Below are 27204 nucleotides of genomic sequence, written 5' to 3' on the forward strand. Positions count from 1 at the left end.
GCGGGCTCGGTGCGCCTGCGCCTTGCGCGTCTGCGAGACCGGGTTAGGCGGCCCGCGGCAGCGATAGGGAGCCTTATGTGTAGTTACAGTTTCTGCAACCCGGCGGCTGTGAGAGGGGTCTGGAGTCCTCCCGGCGGCGACCGGACCAAAGTCAACAGCGACCGTAGCAGCAGTCGAAGGCCGGGCGGCATGTCCCCGGTGCCTCGGCGCAGACAGTGAAGCGCTGGGCGAGCGGGATGGGTCGGCGCCGGGCGCCAGAGCTGTACCGGGCCCCGTTCCCGTTGTACGCGCTTCAGGTCGACCCCAGCGCTGGGCTGCTCATCGCTGCGGGCGGAGGAGGCGCCGCCAAGACCGGCATAAAGAACGGCGTGGTGAGTACAGTGCTCCTGGGGCCGGGTCGCGCCACGGGCTGAGGGCGATTCTGGGAGGGTCTGGGGGCGGGCCGCACCCCTGCTTCGGACCCGGCCCCTCCCGGGTGGGAACCCCGGCATGCCGGGCGTCCCGGCGCGAATTTCAATCGAGAACTCACCGGTCAGTTGAGAGGCTCCTAAGGTAAAGTGAAAACTGCACACGGCGCTACCTAGGCACGAACGCTTCAGTTCGACCTCAGGATTAGCACCAGGGGTCTTATCCTGGCTTTTTCCAGGGGGACCACATAGACTTGTCTGCCAGACTAATAGCAGCGGCGAGTGAAATAGAAGCTAGGGTTTCATCATTCTTCTTGATCTGCAAACTAGAGCCTTGCTTGCTGTACAGATTCGTGAGGCTCAAAAAAGAAAAAAGGTTGCAAAAAGTCTTTTAAACTAGAAAGTGTAGTTAGCAAAGGGGTAGAGCATCAGACTATAGGATGTAAGTTTGCCCTTGAGGTGCTCTCTGAACCTCACCCTGGTTCCCTCTCCCACAGCACTTTCTGCAACTGGAGCAGATTAATGGGCGCCTTAGCGCCTCCTTACTACACTCCCATGACACAGAGACACGGGCCACCATGAACTTGGCGCTGGCTGGTAACATCCTTGCAGCGGGGCAGGACGCCCACTGTCAGCTCCTGCGCTTCCAGATCCATCAGCAGAAGAGCAAAAACAAGGCAGGGAAGGCAGGTGAGAGCCCCCTCTCTAGGTTTGGGAGGAGGGTTAAATAAGTAAGATCTCTCTCATCTCGGTCTCTGATGAAGTGGGGCTGGAAGTGGGGTTATGGTAGCAGGCGAGAAGTTCGATGTTCACCACTAGAGAGGGGGCCAGTACTACTTACTTGAGAAACCTGGAACCTGGCAGGCTGTTTGTGTTGCAGGTTCCAAGGAGCAGGGGCCTCGACAAAGGAAAGGGGCTGCCCCAGCAGAGAAGTCTGGAGCTGAAACCCACCAGGAGGAGATAGAATTCAGCGTAGAGAATTTGCAGGCGGTGCAGACAGACTTCAGCACTGATCCACTGCAGAAAGTTGTATGCTTCAACCATGATAGTACCCTGCTTGCCACTGGAGGGACAGATGGCTACGTTCGTGTCTGGAAGGTGTGGTTTTGGGAGGTTAGAGGATGAGTGTCAGTAGCAGCAAGGCCAGAATTGTGAGAAGCTGAACATGGGTTCTGGGGAACTTGTGAGTGAAGCCTGCACTGCGCGGCCATTAGTAGAGAAGAGGGGGAGTATCATTGCGCTCTTGCCGGGTACCTAGGCTAACTGTGCTGGTGGTTTGGCTGCAGGTACCCACCTTGGAGAAAGTTCTGGAGTTCAGAGCCCACGAAGGGGAGATTGAGGACCTGGCTTTGGGGCCTGATGGCAAGGTGAGGAGTTGAGAGGGCGGAGAAAGTAGGTGATTATGCTGCTTGCCCAGCAAGTGGATCCCCTAACCGTCCATCCTTGGAATCTTGATTCCTGACTAGTTGGTAACTGTGGGCTGGGACCTTAAGGCCTCCGTGTGGCAGAAGGATCAGCTGGTGACACAGCTGCACTGGCAAGAGAACGGACCCACCTTTTCTAACACGCCTTACCGCTACCAGGCCTGCAGGTGTGGAGACCCCAGAGGGTGGCTGAAGGAGGCACAGCCTAGATGTGGGGGAGTGGGAGGAGACTGGGGGGAAGCTGGGGAGGGTCGGAGCCCTGTCGGGTGTTACCCTAGGCCTCACCAGGGTGCAGGAGGGCACACACCTCTGAGGAGGGTTGGGCAGGCCCCAGGAGCTGAACAGCTTCTCGCCCGGCCCCCAGGTTTGGGCAGGTTCCAGACCAGCCTGCTGGGCTGCGACTCTTCACGGTGCAGATTCCCCACAAGCGCCTGCGCCAGCCCCCGCCCTGCTACCTCACGGCCTGGGATGGCTCCACGTTCTTGCCCCTTCGGACCAAGTCCTGTGGCCATGAAGTCGTCTCCTGCCTTAGCGTCAGGTGTGAGACAGTGGTGGCTTGGCTGGGTATGGGGGGACCAGGGGGAGCTCAGGGAGACGTGAGTCCCTGAGGACTGTTGTTGCGGCACAGACTCCAGGACAGTGAGCATTTTATTGTTTGTTGCAGTGAATCGGGCACCTTCCTAGGCCTGGGCACTGTCACTGGCTCTGTTGCCATCTACATAGCTTTCTCTCTCCAGGTAATGAGTGGAGGTGGGCACAGCCCTGAGGGCTTTTGGGGTGGGGATTCTAGGCCTGCTTCTGCACTGAGTGTGCAGGAAGGAGTCTGGCCCAGCCTGTAGCGGGAAAGTCTTCTGGGGGCAGAGGCCGTGTTTTCCGGAAGGAATGTTCCCAGTTGGGCCTTCCCTCACTAGTTTTCCTCCTGTCCCCAGCGCCTGTACTACATGAAGGAGGCCCATGGCATCGTGGTGACGGATGTGGCCTTTCTACCTGAGAAGGGTCGTGGTCCAGAGCTCCTTGGGTCCCAGGAAACTGCTCTGTTTTCTGTGGCTGTTGATAGCCGTTGCCAGCTACACCTGCTGCCCTCACGACGTGAGTCACTGGGGTGGGTGCAGTGGGGGAACCACCCCAGCTTTCGCTGTAGCGAAAACTTGCCTCCTGGAGAATGGGATGCTTATCTGTAGCCACTACCCCCTTCTTGAATGGTTCTGTTCTCTGGGCTGTGATGCTCCTTTGCCTCCTGACTCCTTCCCTTCTCCCCTTGCAGGGAGTGCTCCTATATGGCTGCTGCTGCTGCTGTGTGTCGGGCTTATCGTTGTGACCATCCTGCTGCTCCAGAGGGCCTTTCCAGCTTTTCTTTAGCCTCCCTGCTCCCAGGGAGCCAGGGGCCTGGACACTGCCACCTTCTAGACCAGTGTGGGCCTACCACTGCTCGCTCCATCTGGGTCCACAGCTGAGGTTGCCTCTGATGAGACTAATGGGCAACGCCTGCCCTTTCCAGTGAAAGCTTGGCTGTGGCCCTGTGCGACACTGAGTCCTGGGAGCCTTGCATTCGTCATCTGTGGATCCGCCCAGGACAGTGGTGTCTGAAGGCCAGGCCACACCACCTGTCTCCTTCCCTCTGCCTACCAGAGGCTCCATAGTTGAGCTTGTCCTTTCTCCAGAAATATGTGAAGATGCCCAAGAACCTGGAGGCACTGCTCTCCTTCCTGCAGAAACAGTCGTTTTCTTCCCCTCCCCTTACAGCCTCGTGGCCAGTTGCTCTTCACATGAGCTCCTGGCATTTGCTGGGAAAAGCACTGGCCTGGGACTTGGTATTAGAGAAGGAAGGGGCGAAAGGAAGAACCAGGCAGTCATCTTGGGGTTCAGCTGGGTAGCTCCAAGCCAGCCAGCCATGCAGTAAATTCCTGGACAGTCTACCCTAGCCTTGAGAAAAGGGAAAATGAACTTCAGCGCATTAGGCAGGAAAAGTTGATATTTAATAAACAAGCGAAGCCTGAACTGAGGCTCCAGATGGTACTCTTGTCAGCTTTTGCCTCCCTCAGGAGGAGTGGGTGCCCTGAGGCTGAGCAGCTCTGCTAGGTGCTGGAAGATGGCTTTGGCATACGGATGCATGAGGCGGCTCACGTAGCAGTGCTGCCAGGGAAGCAGTCCTTCCGGGAAGCCGATGTGGCCACCCCGAGCTGTGACGAGCAGTGCAGCGTGGGGAGAATGTTGGGCAGCCTGTAGGGGAAGGGCTAGGAGGCGTTGGAGAGGAGGTCAGGAGCCCTGGCCTCTGCTGAGAGCCCAGGCTCTTTCCGCTTGCACTGCATGGCCCATTTCCCCCGGGGCCTGAAGCGTCCAGATCCCAGGTGCTCGCTGTGGACCGGGGAGAAGGGGTCATCAGCTGCATTGAGGCAGAGCACAGGGAGCTGGATGGCATCTGCCTTGGTTCTTGGGCTTGCTGCTCGGTAATAGGCAGCACAGTCTTGATGTCCAAAGACCACAGTTGTGTAGCGCTCATCAAAGTGGTGGATTGTGTGGGCCTGCAGGTGGTGGCGGGTGGGATAGGCTAGGATGAGGAAAGGGAATAAGGTGTTGGAAGAACAGTTTTGGGCCGAGAGGGGAGAGTTGAAACACTCTACCTGTAGCACAAAGTCTACATTCACCACCTTTTCCATCACCTTTCTGTTTCTGCAAAAGAACACATAGGATGGGACTTCCCTGGTGGCACAGTGGTTAAGAATCCACCTGCCAATGCAGGGGACACGGGTTCGACCCCCTGGTCCAGGAAGATCCCACAGGCCGTGGAGCAACTAAGCCCACGTGCCACAACTACTGAGCCTGTGCTCTAGAGCCTGTGAGCCACAACTACTGAAGCCCACACGCTCTAGAGCCTGTGCTCCGCAATGAGAGAAGCCACTTCAACGAAGCCCGTGCACCACAACAAAGAATAGTACCTGCTCGCCGCAACTAGAGAAAGCCTGCGCGCAGCAATGAAGACCCAACGCAGCCAAAAAGAAAAATTAAAAAAAAAGAACACATAGGGCTTTGGCTCTACTCCTGGACCTGACCCAGAGCCAGCCTCTGTCCTATCTCACGAGTGAGAAAATCAGATAGGGAACTGAGCCGAGCACTGGGAGAACCTGGCATGTCTGCCATCCTACCCTGTCTGCTTCCCTTTTCCACTTGTCAAGACCCTACCGGTTCCCAGCTCGGCAGAGCCCAGCAGTGAGGTGCTGACTGAAGAGCAGTGAGTTCAGTGGGGTCTCCAGGGAGCAGGTGGTCTCAGAGGTATCCCAGCATGCAGGTAGAGTCAGTGCTGCCACCAACCCCGCAGCCCGTCCCATTCGAGCCAGGTGGTTCGGCTAATATCCTGCAGGATTGGCCCAGGGGCCATGAAAGAAGGGTTTGTATTGGTGAGTTGGAACAGGAGAACGGGAGAGAACATGGAGGAGGAAAGAGAAAAAGGAAGACTGGGCCTTTGGGTTAAGTGCAGGCAGCCTTGACCCTCTGAGAGAGATGCCCACAGCCAGCAGTGGAGCTTGGAAGTAGCGGCTCTTTATGTGGTTCACGACTGTCTCCAGATCTTCAGTGTTGCTGGCACAGAGGGCCCTGTAGGTCTGAGGCAAACCGGATCACTGGGTAGGGAAGGAGGCCCTGACCAGAAGGCAGAAAAGTGAAAGGACTCAAGAAATGGAAGACAGGTAGGTTGGGGCCCAGGGTCTCTGAAGGGAGCGGGGTGAAGGGCCACTACGAGGAAGGAGGGTACTCGCCAGCAGTTCTTCCCCACGGCAGCCCCGGTTATTAAATACGATAGCCCTGGGGCACACACAGGTACATGTTAGGCAGACCCTCCGTAAGGGCTCCTCCCCTTTTGGTAGGTTTCAGAAAGGCCTCCGTCAAAAGGTGCCCTTCATATGGTACCTCCTCCCCATAGCAGGGTCTGAATTGACCCTCCCCCGACCCCCAGCACACAATTCTAAGTTATCAGACACCACCCAATTCTGCTGGGCTGTGTCCATCCTTACCTATAGCCATCCTCCAAAGCTTGGTCAACTAGTGCAAGATATATGTCTCCTAACTACTGCCTGTGATACCAGGAAGCAGCAATAACAATGGCTGGGTGGTAGGGTCAGGATATTGACTGCTATTAGGCTGCTGGCCCAGTCTAGGAGGAGCTGTCCGCTATCCGGGGTTTCGAGAACTTCCCTGTGGTTTTGGAGAAAAGGGCACAGAAAGTTACTATTAGGAACTCCATGTACTTCGAAAGATTTTACGCCCTCTCCCTCCCCAAACAACTCCCACAAGTTACCAGCATCATTTGAGGGCATGCATTATGCAAAACATTAAGACTGTAACGAGGTATAATGGGACATAAAAGATTTGAGTATTACCTCATGGTTGTGCAATTACATAGCCTTTCCATATAGCCACTCTGGTTACCCTTAGCACACTGAGGTAGATGGGTCAAAGGTTACCCCCATTTTAAAAGAGGTACACGAGTAGGATTCCCCTGTACTTGCAGCTTCGTGTTCACCCCCATCTGTCCCTTCTTACCTTGAGTAAGGGGCTACAGGCGGAGACTGCAGTAAGACTGAAGATGGTTTGTAGCCGCCCCTCAAAACACCAGAGCGTAGGGTAGAAAGTCTCCACAGTGACTGGACAGTGTCGCTCCAGGAAGGCCAGAAACTGGGACCCAGTCACCAGTTGTGGCCTCTAGTCACACAACACAATGTGCCTCACTGCCCTGATTTTTGCACCAAGCCAGTGAGGTACCTGATACTGGAGTGACCCCTTTCCAGAGGCCAGCCTGCAGGGCACTGCTTTGGGCGTGAGAAATCTAGCATACCTCAGTCTGGAATGGTCAAGTCACCTCTGTTAAGATAGTCCCACTAGGGCCCCAACTCCAGTCCTAGAGTGTCACCTCTCCAGAATTGCCCCTGAACCGACTTCCACACTCAACCTATCCATGCCCCAAACCCATTTTGGAGAGAGTAGGTAATATAAGTTGCCCAGCTGATCTGCAGGAAAGGTTGGGATCCTGGACAGAGGCTGAAGAAATGCAGCACCATTTAATCTGTGACTTTTGCCTTTTGAATTGTCTACACTTCTGCCAGTTGAATTATCCACACTCTCGTCTCAAAACTAGCTCCGGTCACGCTGGCTCCTTCTGATTTTAGCATTCCATTGTTGCATATTCCCATTCCCTGTTGCATGTGCTCGCTGCTGAAGGGCTTCTTTGTACCGCACCACCTCATTTTCTTACCTAACAGCCCCTGCTGTTAGACCATGCTCTAAAGGAGGAATAGTCCCAATGGGAACAGATTTTCTCTTTCTTCATGCCAGCCAGGAGGAAGGTAACAGGGATAGGATGGTGGGCCAGATGAGGTCATTGGGCACTTAGCCCTATCTTTCAACCTCTCTGCTTGGTTCTCTGGATACACATCAGGTGAATGAGAGGGCCCAGCCACAGAGAAGGCTTATGAAGGGGGAGTATGCTGTACAAAGACAGAAGGCCTCAGACTCAAGAAATAGAAATTGCATTTCTGTTGCAGGCCTAAAGGGACCCAAGGACCAATTCCTATTTCTTCTTGCAGTCAAAAGGGGCTACGTAAATTATGAACTAGAGAGGCCAGGTTGGTACTGTGACTGTTGTGACTCGTACCCTGGGCCTTAAGCCCTGGAATAATAACACCTGTGATTCATTGTATGCTATTTGCTGGCACTAGGCTAAACCCAACCTTATTATAAGAAACTATGACAGGTTAAGTTGTTTGCCCAAAGTCACACAGCTAGCAAAAGGCAAAGTGGAATAATAATTATGATACTAGGCAAAATATTCTCTGACATAAATTGTACCAATATTTTCTTAGGTCAGCCTCCCAAGGCAATAGAAATAAAAATAAACAAATAGGACCTAATCAAGATTACATCTGCTTTTGCAGGTCAAGCTTTTTCTAATCAAGCTTTTGCACAGCAAAGGAAACCATAAAATGAAAAGTCAACCTACAGAATGGGAGAAAATATTTGCAAACAATGAGACCAACAAGGGCTTAATTTCTAAAATATACAAACAGTTCATACAACTCAACAACAACAAAAATAAACAACCCAATCGAAAAATGGGCAGAAAAAAAAAAAAAAAGAAAAAAATGGGCAGAAGACCTAAATAGACATTTCTCCAAAGAAGAAATATAAATGGCTAATAGGCACATGAAAAGATGCTCAATGACTCTAATAGCAAAATGCAAATCAAAACTACAGTGAGGTAACAACCCACACCAGTCCGAATGGCCATCATTAAAAACGCTACAAATAACAAATGCTGGAGAGGATATGGAGAAAAGGGAACTCTCCTACACTGTTGGTGGGAATGTAAGTTGGTACAGCCATTATGAACAGTATGGGGGTTCCTCAGAAAACTAAAAATAGAATTACCGTATGATCCAGCAATCCATACAAAATATATCCATACAAAATTCTAATTCAAAAAGATACGTGTACCCCTACGTTCATAGCAGCACTATTCATAATAGCCAAGACATGGAAACAACCTAAATGTCCATTGACAGGGGAATGGATAAAGAAGATGTGGTACATATATACAATGGACTACTACTCAGCCGTTAAAAAACACACACACACACACACACATTTGCAGCAACATGGATGCAACTAGATATTACCATACTAAGTGAAGTCAGAAAAAGACAAATACCATATGATATCACTTATATGTGGAATCTAAAATATAACACAAACAAATCTATCTACGAAACAGAAACAGACTCGGATATAGAGGACAGACTTGTGGTTGCCAAGGGGGAGGGGGTTGGGGGAGGGATGGACTGGGAGGCTGGGGTTAACAGTTGTAAACTTTTATATACAGGATGGATAAACAACAAGGACCTACTGTATAGCACAGAGAACTATATTCAATATCCTATGATAAACCATAATGGAAAAGAATATTTAAAAAGATTGTATATAAATTGTGTAACTGAATCACTTTGCTGTACAGCAGAAATTAACACAACATTGTAAGTCAACTATACTTCTATTAAAAAGTGTAAAAAATAATTATGATATTACCACCAATACTAGTAAGATTTGTTGCGTGCTCCTTATGTGCCAGGTATTGTGCTAAGCATTTTACATGATTATATCTTATAACCTTCACAATAGCTCTTTGAGATAGGTACTGTGATCCCCCTGTGGGAACGTGTTTGAATATTGAGTAAGTTGTCAAAGGTCACAAAATGTGCCAAAGCTAGGTAGCAGTGGAGCTGGGATTGAAACTAAGAGTTTGTGCTCTTAGTCACTTTACTATAATACCTCCTAGTTGCCAAGATTTTGAGTTATCAGTTTATTAAATCCTTGGTCAAACAGCTCAGTTGTGTAGAACAAGGTGCCAATAAATCACAGGTTTGATGTATGTGGGTTAGTTTCATTTTAATTCTAGTGAAGTGTTTCTTGACTTATCCCTGAGAATTAATTATTTAAATGCCATTAGTCACTGTGGATGAATCAATTCCAATCCATTACCATGCTGGACAATCCAAACTGCATGTCCTCAGAGTGTCCAGAATGACACTTTCTCTGCATTTAAACCAGTATTTGGAAATCAAAGAAGGATTTGGAGTATAAAGTGGCAGAGGTCTCTGACTTCTCTGTGGCTGGTTGTAAGCAAAGGAAAATGTTTAGTTCAGGACAGCTCTGTTCTGAAATGACTGACTTTCCAAATCAGGCATATAAGGTAAGGTTTATAGGGTATTGTGAGGTTTGGGTTTTTAAAATTGTTTTACTAAGGCAAATGTATTCTGTAAACAATACATAGGATGTATAAAGCTCTGAAAATACAGAAAAGTTGAGGTAACATTAAATTTCCCTATAGATCATTTTAAAGGGCTTGAATCAATAGGTTTCTTGTTAGACTCAGCTACTTAGAACCGAGTTTAATGAAAATTAAAAGATTTAGATTTTTGTGGCTATGTAAATTACATAAATTTCAGTGAGAATAAAATTTCCAAGTTCATCAAAATCATCCTCTTCGGATTTTTCCATTGCACTCTACATGGAGAGCCTAGAACTTAAAACAGGGCTGAATCAGCAAGGACAGTTAGGGTTATCCATTAGTCCTGAGCTAGGCGGGGAACCTCTGCCAGTCCTTAAGACAAGCAAGGTCCTACTAAGCTGATGGGATGATGGTGGGAGTTAGCCACCACACCACCAACTGGTTCCTTCATTCAGAGCAGCTAATGAGAAGCTCATCTAGACTGCCTAAAAAGAAAAAGATAGTGTGCGTATCTCCCTGACAGCTCAGGATGCCTTCCACCCCGCTTTTCTGCAAGTGTCTGTCCACATCATCGGCAGCAGCACCCCTCCGATGACTGAAAGGCCCAGCTGGCATGGGGAGTACGCGGGATGCAGAGAATCCAGGCAGGCAAAGAACCGACTCTCCGTTAGGTGATAGTAGCAAAGCTGAGCCTGGCTGGAGCGCGGGGCCGGAGTGGTGGTGGGGCTGTGGCGTCAAATTTCACCTGGGCCAGGAGACCCCACCCAGCCAGCCTCCACAAAGGGCTCGAGCCCCGGCTGGAAGCTGCCCTCAGACTCGAGTTACCTACACCCGCCGGAGAGAGCTCTGGACCCGCACCCACCGGGGCCACCCATGCCCAGTAGTAGCCCAAGTAGAGGGCACCGCCTAGTCCCAAAAGCAGAGAGAATGATTCTGTCCAGGTGTCATCTTGGGGGCCCAGGGAGGAGCTCAGCCTCTCGCGTTGCTGAGTCTCCACTCCCAAGTTCTTGACCGGCTCTGACACCTGAGCTTCGATTATTGGGCCCGCAGGTGCGCGCTGGGCCCCGCCCGTTACACGCCATTGGACAGCCTGTGCGGGTTCCGCCCGCACTGCCCGGCGATTCGGGGACCCAGGCCCCGCCCACCGCCCGTGCTCCCGGCGGCGGGCGTGGCGAGGGCGGTGCTAGGGCGGTGCTAGGACGTCGAGCGGGTGTGTGTACCGCGCCTGGGCAGTCTGCGCGGAGCTGACCTCAGTGTCTTGCGAACGGCCTCTACGGCTCCTGCCTCCGCTTCGCGATCACCGGCCCTGCGGCCTCTCGTAAGGACTAGCGGCCTTCCCCGCAGCCGCCATCTTGAGAGGCAGCTCCAGCTCCGTCTTCCTCAAACCCTGCCCCGGAGCGGCGAGTCTGACAGCCTGGCCAGAGCCCCCCAGCCTCTCAGTCAGTCACACACAGGGCACAGCCACTGACGTGCTCACACCACTCCACTCCCGTAGTGTTCAGTCATTGACAGTGGCCCTCACACACTGGACACGATCATTCACACCGACACGCCACAGTGTCACGTAGTCAAGTTTCAGCTACTTGAGTGAGTGCCATTCCGCACAGAGTCACACACACATGGGTTAAAGCCACTCGTCCAGTGTCACTCTACGCTGCCTCATACAATCCCTGTCACAAGTACAATAGATACTTACTCATCACCCACTGTGTACCAGGCACTTGGGATGCTGTTCCTGTCTTCACTGGGATATGGAAACAAGTAAGTAATCTACTAGAGCAATGACTCAACCTTGACTGAAGGTTGGAATTATCTGTGAGTTTCTAAAACTAGCGGTGCCCAGGCCCTACCCGCTGTTATGGTTGGTCTAGAGAGGAGCCTAAGTATTAATAACAACTTAAAATCTCTCTGGAAGACTCAAATGTGTAATCAGGGTTGAACCCCTGCAACAGAGCATGGTGGTAGATAAGGGAAGTACTGACTGCAGTGGGAGCCCCGGGGAGGGTGCCCAGACTCCATGGATCAGAGAAAGCACACCCAGATATTAAATGACAATACATTTAAGGCGAAATCAAAAAATAAGTAGTAGTTTCCAAGACAAGGTGGAGGAGGGGAGAGAGTAATTGTTCCAGGAGAGGGGAGAGCACAAGCAAAAGCCTGGATGTGAGAGACTTCTTAAAGGAACCAAAAGAAATTTGGTGTTGCTGGAGCATGTGAGATGGTCAGGAATCAGGTTGTGGGCAGCTGCATAAAGGATGTTAGGCTTTATCCTAAGGGTGGAGGAAAGCCATCAGAGTTTTAAGAAGGGGTGGGCGACATGATCAGAGTTATATTTCAGAAGAATCATTCAGGCTACTTTGAGAATGGATTGGAGGGGGATGAAAAGCAGGCTAATTAGGAGGCGGTTAACGGAAATTTGGCGTGGACCAGGGCTGCCTGGACTGGGGGAAGGCTCAGGAGAGGAGTGAAGATCTTTAAGATAGGAGGCAGAACTGATAGGACTTGGTAGTAGGTTGGAGGTGGGGGAAGAAGGAGGAATCATGGACGACCCCGTTTTCTGACTGCATAGATTCAGGGATGCATGGTGGTAACATTGGGATAGAGAAGCGGGGGGAGGGGAAGTGTTGAGGAGGAAGATGATGCATTCTGATTCAGACACGTCTGGGGTGCTGGTAGGTGTTCTAATTGTGTTTTCTTAGATTCTGAATTTGTCTCTTTGGCATCCATTAATCACAGGACCAAACTAACAGCCAAAGTTGTTCACGTCTCCCCTGCAATCCAGAGGCCATACTCTGAACCACTTCCTTTATCCAGCTCTCACACACCAAACCAATATTTTCCCTTTCCTAGATAAACCCAGGACCAGGGACCAGTCAACTAGCGACAGCCCCTATGCCCCAAAGCTCTCTGAAGTTATTAAAACTAGCCAACCCTAAACTGTTTAACCTGCCTCGTCTTGCTTTTCTAGTTTAATAAAAGCTGTGGCCTCTGCCTTCCCCTTGCTCCTTTCTGCCTTCTGACCTACACTGGTGCTTCCCTCTGTGGTCCTGTGTGGTGAGCTGTGCCTCTTCTTCCTGAGGGAACTGTAACATTAAACTCTTCTTTCAGTGGCATTGACCTCTCTGTGTTGTCACTCAGTCACCTTTAAAAATTAAGATCCGGCACAAATCAGTAGGCTGTTCAGTTCCTGAAGTGGCCTGGGGCTCAGAGATTGGAATTTGAGATATGGTAGTTATCAGCATTTAGATGATATATTAGCTTGCAGGGTTGCCATAACAAAGTGCTGCAAACTGGTTGTCCTGAACAACAGAAATTTATTGTTTCACAGTTCTGGAAACTGGAAGTCCAAGATCAAGGTGTCAGCAGGATTGGTACCATCTGAGAGCAGTGAGGAAGAACTTGTTCCGTACATCTCTTCTAGCTTCTGGTGGTTTGCTGAAAATCTTCAGCATTCCTTGGTATGTAGAAGCTTCACTCCAATCTCTGCCCACATCTTCCCCTGCTGTTCTCCTTGTGTGTGTGTGTGTCCAAATTCCCCTTTTTATATGAACACCAGTCATATTGGATTAGGTTCTACGCCAGTATGACCTCATCTTCACTAATTATATTTGCAACTACCCTATTTCCAGATAAAGTCACATTCTGAGGTATTGGGGGTTAGGACTTCAACATATGAATTTTTGAGGGACACAGTTCAACCCATAAGAGATAGTGATGGAAGCTACGTGAATGGAAGAACACATGAGCAGATGGGGCATGAGGAGAGAACCCAGAGGAACTCCGACACAGGAAGAAACTAAGAAAAAATGACTAAAGAGAGAGGAATGGTATTGCCGAAACCAATGATACCATGACCCAGGGAGGTAGTGTCCAGCAGTATCCACCTGCCCACCACAGGAAGGAGGACAGGGTGACTTTGATGAGAGTCAGTTTGTTGTTGTGGATGGATGCTGATGGGAAGGAGCTGATGGGGAGGGAGAAGTTGAAGATTCCAGAGAGATAAGAAGTCGTGCACTCAAAGAACTAAGTCTTTGAGCCAGTGGGTGAGGAAGTAGTCTGAAGCCTGGGTGGAGGAACTGGCTGCTCTGAGAAAATTGGTGACACTGCGTTTTGACCACGAAGCTATAGCCACACACTGCAACGCTGTGCTGGCAAACGGCTGCCACTGTCACCCTTAAGCTGATACTTTCCCAGGCCCCCCCTCCCCCACCATGGCTCCGATGGAGCCACTTCTCAGTGCTGTGCAGTCACAGTCACACAGTGATACCCTCACCGGACACCGACAGTCACGGGTGTCACTTGAGCATCACAACTCAGGAGGAGTTCAGCCAGATACCCCAACAGACACACCACTCACATCCTGTACGGTCACACACCCGGCCAGTCCCGCATTGGCCATACTCTCTCAAGTGCCGCCATACTGGATACACCCCCTACCGTGCCACAGGTCTCTCATCCACGCAGCCACATACACCAGCCACAATCACAGGCTAACGGTAAGTCACATTCTATCTTGTCACACACATCTGGGGCCCAGCAGGGAGTGAGCGCCCAGTTAAACGTGCTTCTCGTTACGCACCAGCTTCATCATCTGTCTCTTTGCCTCTCTCTCTCTAGTTGTCTGTACGCACACACTCACGCACACGCTCTCCCTCGCCCGGTGCGGGCCGCAGAGGGCCGGGGTCTGCGGGCCAGGCGGGGCGGGGCGGAGACCCAGGCCACGGCGCTGGCGCTCCGGACTCTGCCCGGGCCAGGGCGGCGGCCGCAGCCGGGAGGGCTACGTGGAGCAGCCACGTGGAGCGGCCCGGGGGAGGGCCGGGCGGCGGGAGCCGAGGCGCGGCGGCCGCGGCGGCGCACAGCCTCGAGCGACGACCCAGCCGGACCCGGCCAGAGCCGCGCCGCGCCGCCGCAGGTGGGTGCGATCCCCGCCCGGGGCTGGCGGGCTGGGGGCCGGGGACCCCGCCGCGGGCAGCCGGGAATACTGGGCGCCGCGGGGCGGGACCGCGGGCAGGGGCGGTCTCCTGGCCTCCAGGTCGGAGGCTGAAGGCGCAGTCCCTCCGCATCCCCTGCGGCTCGGACGCCGCCGGAGCGCTGGCTTTCGCCTCTGGACGCCTCTCCGAGGTTACCCCTGAGAGCACGTAGAGGGAGGGCCTAGAAAGCAAGACCTGAGCTCCCTCGCTGTGATGAGGGGGGTTCACAGTCCCCCAAGGGCTTTTCCCTCTGGTGTCTCATTCGTTGCTCTTGATAGTCCCGGGGGGAGGGGAGGCTGGCAGGAGTTTCATCCTCATTTGACAGCGGAGGAAAAGGGGGACCGGGGAGGGGCCGAGGTTATCACCCAGCTAGAAGTGGCAGGGGGAGCCCAGCTCTCAGGTGTGGGACCCATTTGGCTGTATAGCCAGTGCCTCTTCTCTTGCGCCGGCGGGTGGGAGGTGCTGGGAGTCACAGGCGGCCCTGGAGAGATAAGTTAAGGGAGAGGATTGAGCTCAGAATTACTTCTGACAGCTCGAATTAGGCAGAAATGGAATGCGTGCCCTGTGGGTGGTAGGCTCCTGTCCTGGAAAGTCCAGTGGAGGCTGATGGCCACTGACAGGCATGCTGTGCAAGCAGTTTTGCACTGGATGGGAAGTCAAGCAAGAGAAAAGGCCCCGCCACATCCTAGAGTCTCTGAAATACTCAGGGAGCATCTACTCACTGCCATGCACTCAACCTACATTATTCCATTGCATCCTCCCCAAGCCCCTACAAGATAGATACCACTATCCTCATTTTTTAAAGTGAAGATCCCAGAGCTCAGAGACACGGAGACACCTGCTGAGATCACACTGTTAGTACTGTGAGAGGCTGGATTTGATCAGAGGTCTAACTGCAAGGCCAGGCTTTCCTCCCATGCACTGGTGCAAAGACTTGAAGAAATCAGAGGCTAGAGGATCATTGTGAGTGTGTGTGTGTGTGTGTGAGTGTGATGTGAATAACTTTATTGAATTATATCACAACTCTAGCGGTTGTGGTGGCTTTTCTGTGGTCATTAGGGTAAATTATGTTTATGCACGTTATAGAAAATGATGAGGAACGTTTTTATTTGACAGGCAGTTGTTCAATAGCTGCTCTATTTCTGTTGCTTATAAAAGCTTTTGTAAATACTGTAGTGAGAAATGTGAACGTGTGAAGCAATCACATTACACCAACCTCATTACACATTACTTGAGGTGCCTTAGCCTGACTTCCTTTAAATAATAGAGGTGAGTTACCTGTACTAAAGGTGCCATGTTTGGAAGCATGACTGAGGAGAATATTACTGAGATGACACTAAAAGTTCACGTGCAATTATTTGTTTCTGAAGTGGACTGAAACCAGAGTGCTAGGGTTGTCAGGAGAGCGCAGGGTGTTCCAGGTAAAGGGTGGGACAGCTTGGGCAAAAGCACTGCAAAGTGAAAATGAAGAGTATTTCGCAGACTCCAGTAACCCCTCTGTCTGAAGCAGAGCATTAGTATAATGGAGCACTGGAAGATGAGTCTAAAATGGTAACTTGATATCTGATTGTAGAAGGCCTTAAATGTCCAGGTGAAGACTCTGGACTGTAATAGAAATAGGGAGCCATTGAAGGTTTTGGAGCAGTGGAGTTCCAGCAAAGGAAGAGTACTCTACGTATGGAGGGTTCTTTAAATCGAAAAGATAGCAGAGGCAGGGACAAGAATAATAGACTCCTTGTGCAATGAGTAATTCATTATCCACTTAGTATTCACTGTAACTCTGTGACGTAAGTACTATTATTATCTCCATTATGCAGATAAGTTTAGTGAGGGTAATTAACCTACCCGAGGTCACGGGGACAGTCTGTGGTGGAGCTGGGATTTGAACCTAGGTCTGGCTGGTTCCATAGCTCTGTCCTCTGTCCACTGCACATGCTGAATAGTTGCACACGTGGGACATAGGACCAAGAGGAGGAGAGTAAGAGTAATTCATGTGGGCAGGTTCAGGACCAGGTCTTACTTTTCAGGGCTCAGTGCAAAACTAAGATTAAGAATTTCAAGACAGAGACAGCAGAGCATTAGACTAAGCCCAGGGCCCTTTTGAGAGCAGGGCCCTGTGTGACTGCCAAGAAGGCAGTTCCAATCATTGTGACAACCTGACAAATCACCTCAGAACTCAGTGGCTGAAAACAATAACATTGACTTTGCCTATGAGTGTACATTCCGGGTAGGGCAGAGAAGGCAAGCTCAGTTCTGCTCCATCAGTGTTGGCTGGGGCAGCTCGAAGGCTGGGGCTTGGAATGATCTACAGGTTTGCTCTCTCACCTGCCTGGCCCTTGGGTGGGGAAGCGAGCAGCTGGAGGCTAGAGCAACTGGGGCTCCTCAAGCATCCCTGTCCCTATGTGCTCTCTCCACATGGTCTTTTCAGCGTGGCAGACTTCTTCCTTGGCGGTTCAGAGCTCCAGAGAAGCATATCTGCATGTCAAGAGAGGGAGAGAGAGAACCAGAAACAGGCATAAACCGTGTTGCCTTTTATGACTCAGACTTGGAGGTCCCATGGTGTCATTTCTGCTATTTGTTTGAAGTGAGTCGCTGAGTCCAGATCATATACAAGGAAGGGCAAATTTAACTCCAGCTACTTCCCACAAGAAAGAATTGGTAGATGTTTTTCAAACCAGCACAGTTGGCCTAATGAGTGACTGGATTAGTGGGATCCGATAGGTGTTTCCCCTCTATCCCTGAACTGCTACCACCAGAGTCATTCTTTGTTGTTTCCAAATGTCCTCTTTTAAAAGGCAACTCCTAGTGATGATAACACATTACGTCTGGATAATAGGTTTTGACAGCTCTGAGGGATTTAAATTACTCCTGTGCCTCCTGTTAGCCTAGATCCTGGCAGTTAACAGATGGGAGGAGAAAGCAGTTGGAGGGTATCCAGGTGGGAAGACCAGGATGGTGTGAAGCTACCACAGAGCAATCCAGAAAAGCTTCTGGAAGGAAGATGCCTTATCGTATAACCAGGCTCTGCGCTTTACACGTCTTGTCTCATTCAATCCTCACCACACCCCAAGAGGTGCTCTCATCAACCTCATGTTAACAGACAGAGGTTCTGAAACACAGGAGGCACACAGCTAGTGAGCTGCAGAGCCTGGATTTGAATTTAGGCAGCCAGAGATTAGGGCCCATACCCTTAAACTTTGGGCTATGCCACCTACTCCTTAGCAATTCTGTGTTTCTCTGTTTTTCTCTTCATCATTGCTCTAACATTTGTATCATTTCCTACTTACATAAATATGTAAACTTTAAGGAGGAAAAATAATAGGTAATTTTACCTAATATTATCATCTTACTTATAAAATAGTGCCTCACATATAGTAGGTGCCCAATAAATATTGAAGAAATGAGTACCATTAGCCCTACTCTATAAACTTATATTTACACTTGCCTTCCCTACAAAGGCTCGCCTTCCTGGTCCTTGTCACTCAAGGTCTTGACTTCGACTGGTACTTCCCATGTTGTCCTCTGCGGCATCCAGTCCTGGGTCTATATCTTCTGGCCTTCTCCTTTTGGCCTCTTCTGGCCAGCTGGCCCTCTCAGTCATTTCGTGCCCCTCCTTCCACCTTAGAGCCTGGAGCCCTCAGACCCCTCTCTTTAAACCAGCAGCATGCTGGATACCAAGAACTGGGTGAGGCAGCCCTCCTGTCCACTTGCCTAGACCCTCTCTAAGCCATTGCTTCCTAACCGCCAAGAACACTGTGGGCAGGGCCTTCTCTCTAATCCTCACGGGTTAGGCACATAACTCTGCCATTCTTGGATTTCCACTCAGTCTCCATGGGGTCTCTACGGAGATTTCTGTCTCCAAGCCTCTGCTGGGGGTAGGGGTGGTGAACTCCACCCTGCTGAAAATCCAAATAGCCTTGAACCCTGTTCCCTCCAGTCCTCCATCACTTGTCTTCTTGAACTTGATTCATAGTGTCTTTCATAATACAGAAGTTTAAACTTTTGATATGCTCAAATCTGTCAATTTTTTCCTTTAAAACATGAATTTGAAATATTTATCATTTAAAAAAATATTAATTTATTTATTTTGGCTGCGCTGGGTCTTAACTGCGGCATGCGGGATCTTTGTTGTGGCATGCGGGATCTTTAGTTGCAACATTCAGGAATCTTTTAGTTGCAGCATGCGGTCTCCTTAGTTGCGGCATGCGGACTCCTAGTTAAGGCATGCATGCAGAATCTAGTTCCCCGACCAGGGATCGAACCTAGGCCCCCTGCATTGGGAGCTTAGAGTCTTACCCATTGGACCACCAGGGAAGTCCCATGAAATATTTATCATTTTTAATGGCTCTGTCACATAATAGGATTTGCTTAATCATTGCCTAAATGTTACAGGTGTTAACAGTTCTTTGACTAATATTAATAGCACAGCTATAAATATCCTTATAATTTCTTTTCTGTTTGTGTTTTTCCTTACGTAATCCCCAGGATGATATTGTTGGGTAGGGGTTTTACGGCAGTTAATACACATTTGCAGATTACTCTCCAGAAATAGTTCACGTCTATAGTTCCTCAAACAATATAGGTTAATACTCACTGATTCAATTTCTTCAGTGGTTATAGGACTATTAAAATTTACTATTTATTTTGATGTCAGTTTTACTGTTAAGTTTTTCTGGGAAAATGGCTATATCTGCCAAGTTTGCAAATTTCTTCTATTCCTGTAATTATGTCCCCTTTTAATTCCTAATATTGTTTATTTGTGCCTTTTCTCTTTGTTCTTAATGAAAATTGTCAGGGGTTTTGTAGTTCATTAGTTCTTTTAAAGAAACACTAGTTTGACTTTATTGCTGCTCTCTATTATATTTTAAATTTCTTCTATCTTTTATTATTCATTTCTTTTAGTTTCTTTAAGTTTATTCTCTTTTACTAGCTTCTTGAGTTGGAAGCTTAACTCATTAGCTTTTGGCCTTTCTTCTAATATAAGTTTTTAAGTCAACCCCATTCTCCTATACATACATATATATATATGTGTATGTATGTATATATATGTGTGTATATATATATATGTGTGTATATATATGTGTGTATATATATATTCCCCCCACCCCTGCACCACACACCTTGTGGGATCTTTTTTTTTTAAAAAAAAGTTTTATCTTTTCTCTCTTTTTTTAAAAAAATTTATTTATTTTTTATTTTTGACTGCATTGGGTTTTCTTTGTTGCGTGTGGGCTTTCTCTAGTTGTGGCGAGTGAGGGCTACTCTTTGTTGTGGTGTGAGGGCTTCTCATTGTGGTGGCTTCTCCTGTTGCGGAGCATGGGCTCTAGGCGCGTGGGCTTCAGTAGTTGCAGCACACAGGCTCAGTAGTTGTGGCATGTGGGCTCACTAGTTGCAGTGTGTGGGCTCAGCAGTTGTGGCTCACAGGCTCTAGAGCTCAGGCTTAGTAGTTGTGATGCACAGGCTTAGTTGCTCCACAGCATGTGGGATCTTCCCGGACCAGGGCTCTCACCCGTGTGCCCTGCATTGGCAGGCGGATTCTTAACCACTGCGCCACCAGGGAAGTCCCGGCTTGTGGGATCTTAGTTCCCTGACCAGGGATTGAACCTGGGCCCTGGGCAGTGAAAGCGCCGAGTTCTAACGACTTGACCACCAGGGAATTCCCCAACCCACTTCCCCTTTAATACTGTTTTAGCTACATACCTTGTTTTGATGTATGTTTTCCCAGTATTATACAATCCTCAGTATTCAACAGTTTCCATTATGATATCCTTCTTTGACCCATATGTAAGTGTACCTTTTAAATTTTTTATATAAATGAGATTTTTACATCATTTTTGTTATTGATTCCTAATACAATTGCATTTAGTCATGTAACAGTATGAGACTGATTCTTTAATATTTGCTGAGCCATATTCTTTGGCCTATTGCTTGTCAGTTTTTATAAATATTCCACATGTGTTGAGAAGAAAATGTATTTGCTAAGTGACTGGAGTTGGGTTCTCTATTTGTTCATTAGCTCAGGCTTAGAAAATATTTTATTCAATCGTCTACATTCTTACTAATTTTTAGTCTGCTTAATCTTTCAAATACTGTATGAGGTATGTTAAATTCTCCCACCATAATGGCAGATTCGATTTTCCTGATTGTGTTTATGCCAGTTTTTTTTAAAGAATTTATTTGTTTTAGAATAGTTTTAGGTTCACAGCAAAATTGAGAGGTTTCCCATATACGTCCCGCCCCACACATGCACAGCCTCATCCATTATCAACGTGCCCCACCAGAGGGGTACAGGATGAACTGATGAACCTATACTGACACATCGTAATCATCCAAAGTCCATAGTTTACCTTAGGGTTCACTCTTGGTGTTGTTTGGGTTTGAACAAATCTATAATGACACGTATCTATCATTATAATATCATATAGAGTATTTTCACTGCCCTGAAAATCCTCTGTGCTTCACCTATTCATCCCTTTCATGCCCAGTCCCTGGCAACCACTGATCTTTTTACTGTCTCCATAGTTTTGCTTTTTCCAGAATGTCATACAATTGGAATCATACAGTGTGTAGCCTTTCCAGATCGGCTTCTTTCCCTTAGTAATATGCATTTAAGATTCTTCCGTGTCTTTTCATGGCTGAATAGTTCATTCCTTTTTAGCACTGAATAATATTCTTTGTCTGGATGTACCACAATTTCTTTATCCATACACCTATCGAAGGGTATCTTGGTTGCTTCCAAATTTTGGCAATTGTGAATAAAGCTGCTATAAACATCTGCGTGCAGGTTTTTGTGTGGACATGAGTTTTCTGCTCCTTTGGGTAAATACCAAGGAGTTTAATTGGTGGATTGTATGGTAAGAACATGTTTAGTCTGGAATGAAATCACCTAAGTGTCTTCTAAAGCGACTGTACCATTTTGCACTCCCACCATCAATGAATGAGAGTTCCTGCTGCTCAACATCCTTGTCAGCACTTGGTATTGTCAATGTTCTGGATTTTTGGTCATTCTAACAGGTGATAGTGTTATGCCAGTTTTCGTTTTAGGTGTTTTGAGGCTATGCTATTAGGTACATACAGGTTCAGAATCATTATATCTTCCTAGGGGATTAAACTTTTGTGCATTTTGTCATGATACTTTTTTATCTATAATAATGCTTTTCACCTTAAATTCTATTTATTCTAATGTCAATAAAACTCTGCCAGCTTTCTTTCCTCTAGTATTGCTTTATATATCCTTCTTCCACCGTTTTGTTTTCTGTGACTTTACTTTTTAGGTTAATCTCTTGAAAATTGCATGTAACTTGTATGTTGTTTTATGTACCTTTTGATAATCTCTATTTCTTAACTGATGAGTTTATACAATTTATGTTTATTACAATTTATGAGTTTATACAATTTATGTTTATCAATTTATGATATACTTGGATCTTTTTTTTTTTTTCTGTGGTACGTGGGCCTCTCACTGTTGTGGCCTCTCCCGTTGCGGAGCACAGCTCTGGACGCGCAGGCTCAGCGGCCATGGCTCACAGGTCTAGCTGCTCCGTGGCATGTGACATCTTCCCGGACAGGGCCACAAACCCGTGTCTCCTGCATTGGCAGGCGGACTCTCAACCACTGCGCCACCAGGGAAGCCCTACTTGGATCTATTTTTACCATCTTATTTTATGCTTTCTATTTGTCTTCCTTTTAAATTATTTTTTAGGTTCTTTTTTTTCCCCTATTATCTCCTCCATGATGCTTTTTTTTTTTTTTTTTTTTTGGTTGCGGCAGGTCTTAGTCTACAAACTATGTAGACTCACTATATCTGTTGGGGCCCACGTATGTCTAGAAAAACAGAGACAGTTTCTATGACTCTCGGGAGCTTCACCTTCTTGTGGACTTCCACGTTGTGCTGCTTCTTCCTCAAGGCAGCTCTATTTGCACAGCTACACATGTATCTACCTGTTGGCCAGTTGCCCACTGCCTCTAGGAAGAGCTCTTAGGAAGCTGATGTTCCCCCTGCAGTGGTCCTGAACCTTATCAGGGTCATGGAACTCTTTGAGAATCTGCTGAAAGCTACACACCTTTCTCCAGGAAAATTCAATGCCAGCCAAAGTGTAGGGTACCATTTCAGAGGGTTCCTGATCCTCTGCTCTAGACCATCAAGCACCTCATGATTTGTCTTCCTAAAGATGAGTTTGAGGTCTCAGCCTCAGCTCTGGAGGTCTTCCGCTTCCTCAGAAACTCACGATCATGCACACACTCCTGGGACTGACTGGAACGCTTCATGCTCTGCACATTGATAGACACTCTGTTGGACTATTTTCAGTTAATCAAGTGATGTGCTGCCAATGGGCCTGCACAATGTAGGTCTAAAGGAAGGTTTTTGTTTTTTTCCTTTCTATTGGGATCTGGTTTTCCTGTGTTTAATAAATAGCAATTCTTGGGACCACTGTTGGATTGACCCTGATTTGTTGTGTTTTCAAGCCCTACCTGAGTGTAGACCTATTTCAAGGAGTCTAGTCTCTTTTGATTTGTTCTTCAGTGAGTTTTTATACAAATACAAATACAGATACAAACCAACAATCTGTTTCCCTCCCTGTTTAAGGCTTGGTCTTTTTGTGACTCTGTGCACTTCTAATTTGGCCTTTTTCTCATCCTCTCTGAACTAGTTTCCACTCGTAAAATGAGTGGACTGAACTACATCATATGTGCTTAAACTGCACTTCTCCAAGCACCTGGGGGACTGGCAGGGCAAGAGTGGGATAGTCCTGCCCGCAGCACGGCTTCCCCCAGCACAAGTCTGCGTTATGCGCTTTACATGCTGGATCCGGAATAAGGTTTATTTTGAGCAAAGTTCCTGATGTCCGTGTGTGGCTCCTCCCTGCACAGGAGTCCTGTCACCTGGGTGGCAGGTAGAGGCAGGGAGAGAGGCGTTCCTGTCTAACCCACCAATTCCCCCCTCTGTGGCAGACACTGCTTCCCTCTGATTCCCTAACCCCGTTTCCTACTTCCAGCTACAGGAAGGATGTTACCTGTGACGATGAGAACGTCAGTGCTGCTGCTGCTACTGCCCCTGAGTCAGGCTGTTCCCAAACACGGCACCACAAGGTAACGGGATTCAGAGGGCAGGGCTGTGGGCTGGGAGCAGGGGGGTCTCTGGAGAATCAGAGGTATGCTGTGGGCCCCCCTGGGAGGCGGAAGACTGGGTGTACGCTCCCTGACTTCTGTATCATCCCCACCACCTCAGCTTCTGCCTCGTGCCTGTTAGAGTGCCCTCTGCAAAGTGGGCATCGACACGTTTGCTGGACTCACTTGGAAACCGGGAGCTCATTTCCAATGAGATGTGAGGCTATAAGCTTGGGAAGGGGCTACAGTCCTCTTATCAAGACCTTATAGTGGAAGCTCCAAAGAAATAGAGATCATTAGCATATCACTTCTATTTTATTTGAATACCTTTCTTGAGGTTTTGTGTCTTAATATTATGCAGTGGGTATGCTGGGTGGGGTCGGGGGACGGATACAGCCACAGCAGCAAGGGCTGGCAGCAGCGACAAAAGTTGCTGTAGCAGCTCCTGCCAGCTCTCTGGCATCACACATCTGGACTGACTGGGGCCAACAGGGATCCCTGTCCAGAACTGCGAGCAAATGTTGAGCTTTAAAGACTGACAAAAAGCCCCTGAGCAGATCGAAACTACAAAACCAACATATATGCCCTCAACTTGGGGTAAAAAAGAGTCCACTTTGTGTCATGGAGCAAATCGGGTCTGTATAAAACTGGGCAGTGCCACCAGGCTCAGCCAGAGACCTGTCCCCCGCCTCCCAGCGTCACAGAGGAAGCGTTGCCGTGATGCATGTTGTCCTGCCGCCCACTGTGGTGGTTTCTTGGGTCTCCAACTTGTGTCTGCTAGGTGCGGCTTCCTCTGGCCTCCACCAAACCAGATGTTTTATTGGGATTTTCACTTACCATCTAAGCTAGGAATCTGCAAAGGCAGAGTCTGGGGAGTAAGGTTCTGCTTCTGAGGAGGCCAGAATGGCCTCCTCCCCACAAGGTTTTTGGGGACCTGGAGAAGCAGCTCCCTTTGGGTCTGGGGGGAGAACTCTACCAGGAGCTTGGGGATGGAAGGCTGTGAGGCTGGGCCCTCAGAGGAGGCCCTTTGCGAGGCCGGTGCTTCCCTCCCTCCTCCAGGCTGGACCCTGAAGTGCAGCATCCACCTCTACCCAACCCCTTCCAGCCAGGCCAGGAGCAACTTCAGTGAGTAGGCTGGGGTGGGGCGCACCCGAGGGCCAGGCCTGGGGCTGCAGACTGGCCTCTCGTGGACTGATTTTCCGCTTTTCTGCAAGACTTCTGCAGAGCTACCTAAAGGGACTAGAGAGGATGGAAGAGGAGCCGGAGCACATGAGCCGGGAGCAGGGTGAGGGGCTGGGCCGATGGGGCCCGTGGACGGGAGGCCCAGGGCAGCCAGAGCTGGGACTGACCTCAGGCCATCCCGCGACTCCTGCCTGATCCACCTGTCCCCTGATGCGTCTTCTGATCCAGCCTCTCTTCCTTAGTTCTCCTCTACCTCTTTGCTCTCCATGACTACGACCAGAGTGGACAGCTGGATGGCCTGGAGCTGTTGTCCATGTTGACAGCAACTCTGGCCCCTGGAGCTTCCGACTCTCTCACCACCAACCCGGTAAGCCCTGCTGGATGGGGGCCCTTCTCCCAGAAGAAGACCCAGCTCCCTGGGGCTTTGGTTTTTTTCATCATGACTCTTTTGGTGAATCCCCTGTGAAAGGAGGGCTCAAAGCCTGCGTGGCAGGGATGCAGGGGGGTGTTGGGAGGGCCAGGATTCCTGGGAGCATCTCCAGTCACTATAGACCCTTCCACAGGTGATCCTGGTAGTGGATGAGGTGCTGGAGACCCAGGACCTGAATGGGGATGGGCTCATGACCCCTGCAGAGCTCGTCAACTTCCCCGGAGAGGCCCCGAGGCACACAGATCTCAAAGAGCCCCCAGAGCCACAGGATGTTGGGAGGCGGCCTCTGTTGGCTAAAAGCCCGTCAAGACAAGAAGCACATGAAGCCCCAGGTCCCAGAGAAGAAGCTGGGGGACAGGTGGAGGCCAGAAGGGAGTCCTTGGAACCTGTACAGGAGGCTGGGGGACAGGCAGAGGCTGCAAGAGAAGCCCCAGGCCCTGGAGGGGAGGTTGGGGGACAGGTAGAAGCCAGGGACACTGGAGAGAGAGCAGAAGAGCTTCCAAGGGAAACACTGGAGTCTAAGAAAACCCCAAATGAGCTTGAGGTTCATGCTGTTCAGCTGGAGAATGATGAGATATAAACCTTGAGGATACAGGTTTGCACACCTACAAGTCTCAGTGCCAGAACATATGCCCCAAAGGGTAGGGTGTGTGTGTCAGGACAACGAACACCTCTGTGCCCCCTTCCTGGCCCCAGTAGGTGGCAGGTCTTTCTGTGCAGTTCAGGGAGACCCTAAGTTGAAGGGCAGATTTAGGGCCCAGAAAACCAATAAAGAACCAAATGAACCCATCCCTCTGGGCCATCGATCCACTGGTCCAGCCTGCCCTGACCTCAGGCTGCAGAGGGTCGGGACTGGGCAGTCCTCTTGGGAGTGCAGGAATTCAGTTTACCCAGTGTTCCCAGATGGTGCTGAGACACAGCAGAGTACAGCACTAGGCCACCGCCAGCTGCAGACAACCCGGGGAAGGGAGCTCAGCCTTTCCCTGGGGCCTAACCACTAGAACGCCCTCCTGCAGTTCAGGGTAGATCTTCTCCATCATCCTGTATCTGCTCCCCACCCCTGAAAATATTAATAATTACCATTTATTGAGAACCTAGTACACACTGGGCATCACGCTGGTCATTTTCCATATTGTGATTTTATCCTCATGATGATTCTATGACCAGGCAGAATTAGCACCATTTGACAGGTGAGGAAATTGGGGAAGATGGAGCTCAGTAATGTACTCATGGTCCCATAGCTAAGTAAGTGGCAGATTTGAATTCAGGCCTGTCTGAGCCTAAAGCCCATACCTTTTATCACATTCTACGGCCTCACCCCCCTGCCCCAACTCCCATGTGGAAATTCACCAATTCCCATATGCCCTCAGACCAGGTCTCCCCCAGGGAAAGCAATGCTTTGCATTCCGGGTCACATTTGTGGCTCAGGCGCCGCCTTAACTACAAGGCAGCTCCAAGGGTGGGGCTGTCAGGCTCGGGGTCAGTCATTGGGGAGATATTTTTGGACTGCAGAGGCTCCGCCAAACCAGAGGAGGCTCCCTGCCCGCTGGCCTGTCAGGTTGGCTCAGCCATGTGGACACACTTGTGGCCACTGGAGTCTTGTGACAGAGCTGGGGCCCAGAGGAGCTTTTCTCATGGCTTGTGGTTATTTGGAAGGTTCCCTGGGGTGCAAGGGGTTAAGTCTCCTCCCCCGCCAGAAAGGCTGGAAGTCTGGCCCTCTACCCTGAGCTGGGGCCCCAGCAGGGGCACAGCTGGTGGCAAGCCTGGGGCACTTCCTGCTGCTCTGGTCTGGGTGGCCCCTCCTCTGGGCCTGGGCAGGAGGTGAGTTTGGGGAATAGAGAAAAAAAGGGCGAAGGACTGCAGGATCAAAGCCTCCAGAATCCCCAGCCAGAGCAGCTCAGACATCGAA

At 49.6% G+C, this 27204-nt stretch overlaps 3 protein-coding genes across 5 annotated transcripts; 2 read left to right on the forward strand and 1 right to left on the reverse strand.

Annotated features, from left to right (window-relative positions):
* The first annotated feature begins 18 nt into the window (after nucleotides 1-18).
* On the forward strand, nucleotides 19-3840 carry PREB (prolactin regulatory element binding). Of its 2 annotated transcripts, XM_060026943.1 has the most exons (9): nucleotides 20-371; nucleotides 905-1097; nucleotides 1288-1505; nucleotides 1694-1774; nucleotides 1874-1998; nucleotides 2196-2369; nucleotides 2496-2568; nucleotides 2761-2920; nucleotides 3096-3840. In XM_060026943.1, exons 1-9 carry the CDS (start codon nucleotides 237-239, stop codon nucleotides 3188-3190), a joined length of 1254 nt encoding a protein of 417 aa, XP_059882926.1. In that variant the 5' UTR covers nucleotides 20-236; the 3' UTR covers nucleotides 3191-3840. The 2 variants fall into 2 exon arrangements, with proteins under 2 accessions (XP_059882927.1, XP_059882926.1); XM_060026944.1 differs by lacking the exon at nucleotides 2761-2920 and having other exon boundaries at nucleotides 19-371; nucleotides 3096-3682.
* ABHD1 (abhydrolase domain containing 1) lies at nucleotides 3840-14668 on the reverse strand. The gene is given in 12 exon segments (XM_060026331.1): nucleotides 3840-4065; nucleotides 4188-4353; nucleotides 4453-4501; nucleotides 5012-5175; nucleotides 5305-5430; nucleotides 5584-5629; nucleotides 5839-5869; nucleotides 5872-5962; nucleotides 5965-6019; nucleotides 6368-6406; nucleotides 6408-6526; nucleotides 14249-14668. Coding segments are annotated over 12 exon segments (1518 nt in total). The 3' UTR covers nucleotides 3840-3853.
* Nucleotides 11306-27084, forward strand: CGREF1 (cell growth regulator with EF-hand domain 1). Of its 2 annotated transcripts, XM_060026951.1 has the most exons (7): nucleotides 11306-11366; nucleotides 12934-13063; nucleotides 23572-23665; nucleotides 24743-24808; nucleotides 24898-24968; nucleotides 25108-25232; nucleotides 25429-27084. In XM_060026951.1, exons 3-7 carry the CDS (start codon nucleotides 23583-23585, stop codon nucleotides 25873-25875), a joined length of 792 nt encoding a protein of 263 aa, XP_059882934.1. In that variant the 5' UTR covers nucleotides 11306-11366; nucleotides 12934-13063; nucleotides 23572-23582; the 3' UTR covers nucleotides 25876-27084. The 2 variants fall into 2 exon arrangements, with proteins under 2 accessions (XP_059882934.1, XP_059882933.1); XM_060026950.1 differs by lacking the exons at nucleotides 11306-11366; nucleotides 12934-13063 and adding an exon at nucleotides 14273-14517.
* Nucleotides 27085-27204: the final 120 nt, after the last annotated feature.

The sequence above is a fragment of the Delphinus delphis genome, chromosome 12 (assembly GCF_949987515.2).
Source record: "Delphinus delphis chromosome 12, mDelDel1.2, whole genome shotgun sequence".
Lineage (NCBI taxonomy): Eukaryota > Metazoa > Chordata > Mammalia > Artiodactyla > Delphinidae > Delphinus > Delphinus delphis.

Bases quoted from the DNA above. Each gene is read 5' to 3' on its own strand.
- PREB (XM_060026943.1), top strand. From the start codon at position 237: ATGGGTCGGCGCCGGGCGCCAGAGCTGTACCGGGCCCCGTTCCCGTTG. The intron at 372-904 runs GTGAGTACAGTG...CCTCTCCCACAG, and splicing joins CCGGCATAAAGAACGGCGTG to CACTTTCTGCAACTGGAGCA. The intron at 1,506-1,693 runs GTGTGGTTTTGG...GTTTGGCTGCAG, and splicing joins GCTACGTTCGTGTCTGGAAG to GTACCCACCTTGGAGAAAGT.
- CGREF1 (XM_060026951.1), top strand. From the start codon at position 23,583: ATGTTACCTGTGACGATGAGAACGTCAGTGCTGCTGCTGCTACTGCCC. The intron at 24,809-24,897 runs GTGAGTAGGCTG...CTTTTCTGCAAG, and splicing joins CCAGGCCAGGAGCAACTTCA to ACTTCTGCAGAGCTACCTAA. The intron at 24,969-25,107 runs GTGAGGGGCTGG...TCTCTTCCTTAG, and splicing joins GCACATGAGCCGGGAGCAGG to TTCTCCTCTACCTCTTTGCT.